The 11193-nt window shown below is 70.4% G+C and overlaps 1 protein-coding gene across 1 annotated transcript; it reads right to left on the bottom strand.

Annotated features, from left to right (window-relative positions):
• Positions 1 to 531: 531 nt before the first annotated feature.
• Positions 532 to 10890, bottom strand: LOC134509249 (F-box/LRR-repeat protein 19-like). The gene is given in 12 exon segments (XM_063321772.1): positions 532 to 698; positions 700 to 750; positions 752 to 772; positions 774 to 1204; positions 4318 to 4390; positions 5933 to 6004; positions 6006 to 6020; positions 6313 to 6417; positions 6419 to 6457; positions 8488 to 8529; positions 8531 to 8685; positions 10766 to 10890. Coding segments are annotated over 11 exon segments (1113 nt in total). The 5' UTR covers positions 8660 to 8685; positions 10766 to 10890; the 3' UTR covers positions 532 to 563.
• Positions 10891 to 11193: the final 303 nt, after the last annotated feature.

Below are 11193 nucleotides of genomic sequence, written 5' to 3'. Positions count from 1 at the left end.
CCCCTCCCAGTGCTCCCAGTTGCTCCCAGTTGCTCCCAGTTGCCCCTACCAGCGGCTCCAGGTGCGGCAGACGCAGAGCTTGGGGGGGGAGAGGGGGCGGGAAGACCCCCAGGAACCCAAGTATGTTCCCCAGTGCTTCCAGTACGGCCCCCAGTGCTCCCAGTATGACCCCTAGCCCCCCTCCCAGTGCTCCCAGTTGCTCCCAGTGCCCCCCAGTTGCCCCTACCAGCGGCTCCAGGTGCGGCAGACGCAGAGCTTGGGGGGGGAGAGGGGCGGGAAGACCCCCAGGAACCCAAGTATGTTCCCCAGTGCTTCCAGTACGGCCCCCAGTGCTCCCAGTATGACCCCTAGCCCCCCTCCCAGTGCTCCCAGTTGCTCCCAGTGCCCCCAGTTGCCCCTACCAGCGGCTCCAGGTGCGGCAGACGCGCCTGCAGACGCAGAGCTCGTGGGGGGAGAGGGGCGGGAAGACCCCCAGGAACCCCCAAATCCCCCCCAGTGCTCCCAGTATGGTCCCTATTCCCCCTCCCAGTGCTCCCAGTTGCTCCCAGTTGGTCCCAGTGCCCCTACCAGCGGCTCCAGGTGCGGCAGACGCGCATGCAGACGCAGAGCTCGCGGGGGGAGAGGTGCAGGAAGACCCCCAGCCAGACGTCCCTCTGCATGACGTGGGCGTCCCCGCTGTCCAGGGGCAGGCGGTCGGGGGTCGGGGCTGGCGGGGGGGGGTCTCACCACGTGCCTCTCCAGGGGGGCGGGGGGCCGGGGGGGGGGACGGCACCAAGGGCCAGGCCCTCAGACGTCCCTTGTCCCCCGGCCCGGTGGCGGCGGCGGCGGGCGACGACGGCGACCCCCCCAGCGCGGCCGCCCAGGGGGGGTTTGGCGGCGGGGGGGGGCCGCCCCGTTATTGGGGCGCTCGTTATCGTCATCGTCATCGTCCTCCTCGTCGGCGTCGTCCTCCTCGTCCTCCTCCTCGGGGGCGGGGGGGCTGCAGGGTGGGGGGGGGCGACCCCCCCCGAGTCGGAGCCGGAGCTGGAGCTGGAGCTGGAGCTGGCGGGGGCCGGGACCCGCTCCAGGAGCCGGCACATCTGGCGGAACCGCTCCAGGCGCTCCCGCTGCCGCCTCCGGCCCTGCGGCACCCCGTCAGCTGGGGACACCGCGGGGGGGGGCAGGCGGGGGGCGCGGGGACGCGGGGGACACACCCCGGGGGACGTGGGGGACACGGGGACACACCCTGGGGACGTGGGGACAAAGCCCCGGGAATGACGGGACAAAGCCCAGGGACAACGGGACAAACCCCGGGGACGAGGGGACAAAACACGGGGACGAGGGGACAAAACACGGGGACGTGGGGACAAACCCCGGGGACGTGGGGACACGGGAACACACCCCGGGGACAACGGGACAAGCCTCAGGGACACAGGGGACAAAGCCCAGGGACGAGGGGACAAAACACGGGGACAAAGCCCAGGGACAAGGGGACAAACCCCGGGGACAATGGGACAAAGCTCAGGGACACAGGGACAAAACCCCAGGGACAAGGGGACAAAACACAGTGACAAACCCCAGGGACATGGGGACAAACCGCGGGGACACGGGGACACCCCGGGGACATGGGGATACAGGGACACACCCCGGGACGTGGGGACACGGGGACACACCCCGGGGACGTGGGGGACAAAGCCCAGGAATGACAGGACAAAGCCCAGGGACAAGGGGACAAACTCCAGGGACAACGGGACAAGGCTCAGGGATACAGGGACAAACCCCAGGGACGAGGGGGACAAAACACGGGCACAAATCGCAAGGACACGGGGACAAAACACGGGGACAAACCCCAGGGGACAAGGGAACAAACCCCGGGGACAAGGGGACAAGCCTCAGGGACACAGGGACAAAACCCAGGGATGAGTAGACAAAACGCGGGGACAAATGCCAGGGACATGGGGACACACCCCGGGGACATGGGGACACGGGGACACACCCTGGGGACGTGGGGACAAAGCCCAGGAATGACAGGACAAAGCTCAGGGACAAGGGGACAAACCGCAGGGACAACGGGACAAGCCTCAGGGACATGGGGACAAAGCCCAGGGACAAGGGGACAAAGCCCAGGGACAAGGGGACAAACCCCGGGGACAAGGGGACAAGCCTCAGGGACACAGGGACAAAGCCCAGGGACAACGGGACAAAACACGGGGACATGGGGACAAACCCCGGGGACATGGGGACAAAGCCCAGGAATGACAGGACAAAGCCCAGGGACAAGAGGACAAACTCCAGGGACAACGGGACAAACCCCAGGGACATGGGGACAAAGCCCAGGGACGAGGGGACAAAGCCCAGGGACGAGGGGACAAAGCCCAGGGACGTGGGGACAAAGCCCAGGGACGTGGGGACAAAGCCCAGGAACGACAGGACAAACTCCAGGGACAACGGGACAAGCCTCAGGGACGACGGGACAAAACCCAGGGACGAGGGGACAAAACACGGGGACGACGGGACAAAACACGGGGACGTGGGGACAAAGCCCAGGAATGACAGGACAAAGCCCAGGGACAAGGGGACAAACCCTGGGGACAACGGGACAAGGCTCAGGGACATGGGGACAAAACCCAGGGACGAGGGGACAAAAGACGGGGACAAATCCCAAGGACATGGGGACAAACCGCGGGGACACGGGGACACACCCCGGGGACGTGGGGACAAAGCCCAGGGACCAACCCCAGGGATGACAGGACAAAACACGGAGACGAGGGGACAAAACACAGGGACGAGGGGACAAAACACGGGGACAAATGCCAAGGACACAGGGACAAAACACGGGGACAAGGGGACAAAACACGGGGACAAAGCCCAGGGACAAGGGACAAACCCCAGGGACGACGGGAGAAGCCTCGGGGACATGGGGACAAAGCCCAGGGACGAGGGGACAAACCCCGGGGACCAACCCCAGGGACAAGGGGACAAAACATGGGGACAAAGCCCAAGGACAAACTCCAGGGATGACAGGACAAACCCCGGGGACAAGGGGACAAAACACGGGGACAAGGGGGACAAAACATGGGGACAAGGGGACAAAACATGGGGGACAAAGCCCAGGGACAAGGGGACAAACGCCGGGGCCCAACCTCGGGGACGAGGGGACAAAGCCCGGGGACACGGGGGACAACCCAGGAGACGCCACAGGGAGCCCCAGGGAGCCCGGGGACAGCCCTGGGGACACGGGGGACAGCCCTGGGGACAGCCCTGGGGACACTGGGGGGGGCCCCTGGGGACATTGGGGGTCCTGGGGACAACTTTGGGGCCTGGAGACACCCTTGGGGACATGGGGGGGGGGTCTGGGGACGTGGGGGGGGCCTGGGGACATTGGGGTGTCCTGGGGACAACTTTGGGGACCTGGGGGGGGCCCTGGGGACACCCTTGGGGACGTGGGGGGGGCACTGGGGACATTGGGGGTCCTGGGGACAACTTTGGGGGCCCTGGGGACACCCTTGGGGACATGGGGGGGGGGGGGATCTGGGGACATTGGGGGCCCTGGGGACACCCTTGGGAACGTGGGGGGGGGCCCCTGGGGACGTGGGGGGGTCCTGGGGACAACTTTGGGGCCCCTGGGGACACCGTTGGGGACATGGGGGGGGCCCCTGGGGACGTGGGGGGGGTCCTGGGGACAACTTTGGGGACCTGGGGGGGGTCTGGGGACACTGGGGGGGGCTCTAGGGACATTGGGGGGGCCCTGGGGACACAGGGGGGGGCCCTGGGACACCCCCAACCACCCCGGGGACACCCGCCTTTGGGGGGGGGGGGGGACACGGACACATGCCCCCCCCCCGGTGACAGGGGGGTGACACGAGGACAAGGGGGGTGACATGGGGGGGGGGGGGGGGGGGTGACACGGGGGTGACTCACCTCGGGGTCGGGGGGGCCGGAGGTGGGGGCCGGCCCCCCCGGGGGGGGGGGGGCTGCAGTTCGGGGGGGCCCCCCCACGGCGCCCCGTCCGTCGCCTCCGCCTTGAGGGGGGGGGGACGGGGACACAGAGGGGACATTGGGGACACCCGGGTGGGGGGGGGGGGGGGGTAACGGGACCCCCGCCCCCCCCCCCAGCACCGAGGGTGGGGGGGGGTTGGGGGGGGAGGGGGAAATGGGGGGCCCCCCCCCCCTGCGTTTTCTCACCTTCTTTTTGGGGTCCGTCTCCCTCTTGCGCTTGGGGGGGGCCCCCGTCGGGGGGGGGGGGCGCGGGCGGGGGGGGCCCCCCCTTGCGCTTTTTGGGGGGGGGTGGGGGGGGGCGGCGGCGGCGGCGGCGGGGGGGGGTCGTCGTCTGTCAGCTTCCAGCGCACCCCCCCCTCCCCCACCCCCCCCCTCCTCCGCCCGCCGCTTCGGGCCCCCCCTCCCCCGACTCCTGCTGTGGGGGGGGGACACAGACACGTGAGGGGCAGGGACCCCCCCCCCCAAAAACCCCCGGGACCCCCCCCAAAAACCACGTGTGTCCCGTCCCCCCCCCCCCCAAACCCCAGGGACCCCCCAAAACACGGGACACCCCCCCCCCCCCCCAAAACAAGCCTTTGTGGATCCCCCCCCAAACCCCCCCCCCAGGGACCCTCCCCAAACCCCCCCCCAGGGACCCTCCCCCCCCCCAAGGGCCCCCCCCTAAAACCCCTTGAGCCCCCCCCCAAACCCTCTGGGACCCCCAGAAACCCCCCCCAGGGACCCCCAAAACCCTCTGGGACGCCCCAAAACACCCCCATGCCCCACCCCCCCTCCCAAAATTCTCTGGGGCCCCCAGAAAGCCCCCCCCCAGGGACCCCCCCCCAAAACTCCCAAAAACCCAAAACTCCCCAAAAACCTCCTAGACCCCCCTGACCCCCCCCAGGGACCCCCAAAACCCCCCCAGGGACCCCCCAAAATCCCCAGGAACCCCCCAAACCCCCCCCAAAACCCCCCGTGGACCCCCAACAAAACCCCAGCCCCCCCCCCAAAAACCTCCTAGACCCCCCCTGACCCCCCCAGAGCCCCCAAAACCCCCCCAGGGACCCCCAACCCCCCCAGGGCCCCCCACAAAGCCCCCTGGGACCCCAAAACCCCCCCCAGGGACCCCCCAAAATGCCCAAGAACCCCCCAAAACCCCCCCAAAACCCCCCGCGGACCCCCCAACAAAACCCCAGCCCCCCCCAAAAAACCTCCTAGACCCCCCCGACCCCCCCAAAACCCCCCCAGGGACCCCCAACCCCCCCAGGCCCCCCCCCAAAGCCCTCTGGGACCCCCAAATCTCCCCATGGGGATCCCCAGAAACACTCAAGAACCCCCCCAAACCCCCCCCCAAAACCCCCCGCGGACCCCCCAACAAAGCCCCACCCCCCCCCAAAACCTCCTAGACCCCCCCGACCCCCCAGGGACCCCAGAACCCCCCCAGGGCCCCCCGAAACCCTCTGGGACCCCCAAATCTCCCGCCAGGGATCCCCCAAAACACTCAAGAACCCCCCCAAACCCCCCCCAAAACCCCCCGCGGACCCCCCAACAAAGCCCCAGCCCCCCCAAAAAACCTCCTAGACCCCCCCAGACCCCCCAAAACCCCCCCAGACACCCCCAAAACCCTCTGGGACCCCCAAGTCTCCCCACAGGTATCCCCAAAAACACTCAAGAACGCCCCAAACCCCCCCCAAAACCCCGCGGACCCCCCAACAAAGCCCCAGCCCCCCCCCAAAAACCTCCTAGAACCCCCCCAACCCCCCAGGGACCCCCAGACACCCCCAAAACCCCCCCAGGGCCGCCCAAAACCCTCTGGGACCCCCAAGTCTCCCCACAGGTATCCCCAAAAACACTCAAGAACCCCCCAAACCCCCCCAAAAAACCCCCGCGGACCCCCCAACAAAGCCCCACCCCCCCCCAAAAAAACCTCCTAGACCCCCCCAGACCCCCCCAAAAGAGGGTGCCCCCCCCCCACCTTGGCGCTGCGCCCCTCCCGCTTGCACTTGGGGCACTCCCAGCAGTTGGGGATCTCGGGGTTGATCACCGCCCTCCGCGCGCCCCATCTGCCCCCGGCAAAACCAAAAAAACAAAAAAAAAAGTGGGGGGGGGCGGGGAAGAGAGAGGGGGGGGCTCAGAAATTAGGGATCCCCCCCCATGAAAGCAGGGGGGGGTCCCCTAAATAGCGGGGGGGGGCTTCAAAAGGTGAGGGAAGACGGGAGAGACGCAGCGTCTCGGGGAGCGCGTGGGCGCCCCGAAAGGGGGGTTTTGGGGGGAAAAAAGAAGGGGAAAAGCTGGGGGGGGGGGAAAGGGGTGTTGTGGGTCCCCCCCCCGCAAAATTTGAGGGGGGGGCGGTACCTGGAGGCAGCGGGGGTGGACGATCTCGCTGCAGAGGGTGCACTCCATCAGCGAGAGCTCGAACTTCTCCTCCGGCCCCTCGGCCGATTCCTCCCGGCCGGCTTCCTCCGCAGGCCAGGCACACGGCCGTGTGGGGCAGCACCGGCTGCGGGGGGGGGGGCAAAAAAAAGGGGAGGGGGGGGGGTCAGGGCACCCCTAACCACCCCCCCCGGCACCCCAAAATCCCCACAACCCCCCCAAAACCTCTCAAACCCTCCCCAAATTCTTGTATTGCGTCCCCGAGGCAGCCCCAGCGTCCCCAAGCACGCGGCCGTGTGGGGCAGCAGCGGCTGGGGGGGGGGCAAAAAAAAAGGGGGGGGGGTCAGGGCACCCCTAAACACCCCCCCCCCGGCACCCCAAAACCCCCACAGCCCCCCCAAACCCCACCGTGGCCCCTTAAAAGCCCCCAAGGACCCCCCGAGGGCTCCCTTGGAGCCTCCTCCAGACCCCCAAACCCCCCCAGGGACCCCCCAAACCCCCCCAGGGATCCCCAAATCACCCCCGGGACCCCCCAAACCCCCTCGGGGGTCCCCAAAACCCCCCCCATGGCCCCCCAAAATCCCCCCCAGGGGTCCCTCGGAGCCTCCTCCAGACCCCCAATCCCCCCCAGGGACCCCCCAAACCACCCCTGGGATCCCCAAATCACCCCCAGGAGCCCCCAAACCCCCTCGGGGGTCCCCAAAACCACTCCATGGCCCCCCCAAATCCCCCGGGGGTCCCTCAGAGCCTCCTACAGACCCCCAACCCCCCCACGGCCCCCCCAAACCCCCCCAGGGATCCCCAATCACGCTTGGCACCCTCCAGACCCCCTCAGGGGTCCCCAGAACCCCCCCAATGGCCCCCCCAAACCCCCCCCGGGGACCCTCGGAGCGTCTTACAGACCCCCAAACCACCCCAGGAATCCCCAAACCCCCTTGGGGGTCCCCAAAAACCCCCCCATGGCCCCCCCACATCCCCCCCGGGGACCCTCGGAGCGTCCTCCAGACCCCCAAACCACCCCTGGATCCCCAAATCACCCCCAGGAGCCCCCAAATCCCCTCGGGGGTCCCCAAAACCCCCCCATGCCCCCCCCCAAATCCCCCCCAGGGGTCCCTCGGAGCCTCCTACAGACCCTCAACGCCCCCCAGGAACCCCCCAAACCCCCCCAGGGATCCCCCAATCACATTTGGGACCCCCCAAATCCCCTCAGGGGTCCCCAGAACCCCCCCCATGGCCCCCCCACATCCCCCCCGGGGACCCTCGGAGCCTCCTCCAGACCCCCAAACCCCCCCAGGGACCCCCCAAACCCCCCCAGGGATCCCCAAATCACCCCGGGACCCCCCAAAGCCCCTCAGGGGTCCCCAAAACCACTCCATGGCCCCTCAAACCCCCCCAGGGACCCCCCAAACCACCCCAGGGACCCCCCAAACCACCCCAGGGATCCCCCAATCCCACTTGGGACCCCCCAAATCCCCTCAGGAGTCCCCAAAACCACTCCATGGCCCCTCAAAACCCCCCAGGGACCCCCCAAACCACCCCAGGGATCCCCAAATCACCCCCAGGACCCCCCAAACCCCCTCGGGGGTCCCCAAAACCACTCCATGGCCCCCCCAAATCCCCCCTGGGGGTCCCTCAGAGCCTCCTACAGACCCTCAACGCCCCCCAGGAACCCCCAAACTCCCTCGGGGGTCCCCAAAACCCCCCCATGGCCCCCCCAAATCCCCCCGGGGGGTCCCTCAGAGCCTCCTACAGACCCTCAACGCCCCCAGGAACCCCCCAAACCACCCCAGGGATCCCCAAATTACCCCAGGGACCCCCCAAACTCCCTCGGGGGTCCCCAAAACCCCCCCCATGGCCCCCCCACATCCCCCCGGGGACCCTTGGAGCCTCCTTCAGACCCCCAAACCACCCCAGGGATCCCCAAATCACACTTGGGACCGCCCAAATCCCCTCAGGGGTCCCCAAAACCCCCCCCATGGCCCCCCCACATCCCCCCCGGGGACCCTCGGAGCGTCCTCCAGACCCCCAAACCCCCCCAGGGATCCCCAAATCACCCCGGGAACCCCCCAAAACCCCCGCCCCGGGGGTCCCTCCAAGGCCCCCAAACCCCCGCGCCCCCGTGTCCCCCCCCCCAGCGCGTTTCGGGGGGGCGCTCACGGCGGTGCACTGCCGCAGCAGGCAGGACTGCTTCATGCGCCCCCGGCCCCCCGAACTTCTTCATGTCGCGGCAGAAGTGGCACTCGCCGCACTCGGAGCGCAGGCAGGCCCGGCACCTCCGGCACCGCGTCCGGCGCCGCCGAGCTCCTGCCCCCGCCCCGCGGCTCCGCATTGGCCCCCGCTCCCCCCTACGCCGGCCTGGGGACGCGGGGGGACGCGGGGGGACACGGCGGGGGACGCGGCGTGGACGCGGGGACGGCGGGGGACATGGGGACAGCGGGGGATGCAGGGACACGGTGGGGATGCGGAGATGGCGGGGGACGCGGGGACATCATGGGGATGCAGGGACATCACGGGGACGCGGGGATGGTGGGGGACGCAGGGACATTGTGGGGACGCGGGGATGGCAGGGGACGCGGGGACATGGTGGGGACGCGGGGACGTGGCGGGGACGCGGGGACGGCGGGGGACACGGGAATAGCGGGGGACGCGGGGACACGGTGGGGACGTGGGGATGGCAGAGGACACGGGGACATCATGGGGATGCAGAGACATCACGGGGACGCGGGGATGGCAGGTGACACGGGGACATTGTGGGGACGCAGGGACACGGTGGGGACGCGGGGACATCACGGGGACGCGGGGACGGCAGGGGACGCGGGGACACAGTGGGGACGCGGAGATGGCGGGGGACGCGGGGACATCATGGGGATGCAGGGACATCACGGGGATGCAGGGATGGTGGGGGACGCAGGGACATTGTGGGGACGCGGGGATGGCAGGAGACACAGGGACATGGTGGGGACACAGAGACACGGTGGGGGACGTGGGGACGGCGGGGGACACGGGAATGGTGGGGGACGCGGGGACACAGTGGGGACACAGGGACACGGTGGGGACGCGGAGATGGCGGGGGACGCGGGGACATCATGGGGATGCGAGGACATCACGAAGACGTGGGGACATCACAGGGACGCGGGGACATCGTGGGGACGCGGGGACGGCAGAGGACACGGGGACATGGTGGGGACGCGGGGACACGGTGGGGGACGCAGGGACGGCGGGGACATGGTGGGGACGCAGGGACGGCAGGGGGATGTGGGGATGGCGGGGGACGTGGGGACATGGTGGGGGACGCGGGGACAGCGGGGATGGCAGGGACATCATGGGGACGCGGGGAGGGCAGGGGACGCGCGGATATGGTGGGGACGCGGGGACATGGTGGGGACATCATGGGGACGCAGGGACAGCAGGGGACGCGGGGACATCGTGGGGATGTGGGGACATCATGGGGACGCAGAGACATCATGGGGACGCGGGGACAACAGGGGAATGTGCGAATGGCGGGGGACGCGGGGACATGGTGGGGACGGCAGCGACATCATGGGGACACGGGGATGGCAAGGGACGCGGGGACATCGTGGGGACGGCGGGGACATCATGGGGATGGCGCGGGACACGGGGACAGTGGGGGACATGGTGACATCATGGGGACATGCAGACGGCGGGGGACGCGGGGACATCGTGGGGACGCGGGGACATTGTGGGGACGCGGGGACATTGTGGGGACCGGGGCAGAGAAGGGACAGCCGGGGACACGGGGACATCAGGGACCAGGGCGGAGAGGGGATGTCGCAGGGACCAGGGACACCGATGAGGGTTGGGGACACGGCGGGGACCAGGTCAGCGAGGGGACAGCGGGGGGAGAGGGGACAGTATGGGGACACGGGGGGGGGGGGGGGGGATTGGGGACGTCACAAGGATGGGGATGTCACCGGGATGGGGGACATCGTGGGGGCCGGGGACCACAAGGGACACGGGGACAGCGTGGGGAGCAGGGCCACGCGGGCAGCGTGGGGACAAGGGACGGCGTGGGGACACCGGGGGGGAGGGGGGGGACACACCGTGGGGGACACGGCGGGGACCGTGGGGACATCCCGGAGCCCGAGGCGACACCGAGGGGACATCCCAAGGACCGTGGGGACACCGTGGGGACCATCGCGGGGACCGAGGGGACATTCCGGGACCCGAGGGGACACCGAGGGGACATCCCGGGGACGGTGGGGACCCGGCGGGGGCCGTGGCGGGGACCCCGCGGGGGCGGCGGGGCCGGTGCGGGGGCGGCGGAGGAGGAAGCGGAGAGAGAGAGAGAGAGAGAGAGACACGGACGCCCCGTTAGTGTCACCGGGGGGGTGGCGACACCCCGGGGGGGGGGTGGGAGGGGACACAGGTGCCACCACCCCCCCCCACCCCCCCCCCCCACCGGTGCGGGCCTCACCTGCAGCCGGGCCGTGGGGCCGGGAGCGGCGCCATCCCCGGGGGGGCCGGTGGCGGGAGGCGGCGGCGGGGGGGACACGGGACACCCCAGAGCGGGGGAGGGAGGGAGGGAGGGGAGGAGGGGGGGGGGGGAGGAGGCCGCACCGGGCCGCCGCCGCCGCCGCCGCCGCCAACCCCTCCCCCCCCCCCCCCCGCTTCTACCTCCCCCCCCCCCCGGGCCCCCCCCCCGCGGGAGCGGCGGCGGCGGGCGAGGAGAAGGGGGGCGGGGAGGGGGTCGTTCTTCCCGCCCCCCCCCACCCCCGGCACTCCCCCGGGGCGAGGCCGGGGCCCGGCGGCGGCGGCGGCGGCGGCGAGGGAAGGAGGGAGCCGGGGCGGGCGGGCGGCCCGCCGCCCCTACGCAAAATGGCGGCGGCGGCGCGGGGGACGACG

This window comes from Chroicocephalus ridibundus, unplaced genomic scaffold (assembly GCF_963924245.1).
Source record: "Chroicocephalus ridibundus unplaced genomic scaffold, bChrRid1.1 SCAFFOLD_622, whole genome shotgun sequence".
Taxonomy (NCBI): Eukaryota; Metazoa; Chordata; class Aves; order Charadriiformes; family Laridae; genus Chroicocephalus; species Chroicocephalus ridibundus.
The sequence above is the reverse complement of the archived record's forward strand: the minus strand, read 5'-3'. Positions and strand labels throughout refer to the sequence as shown.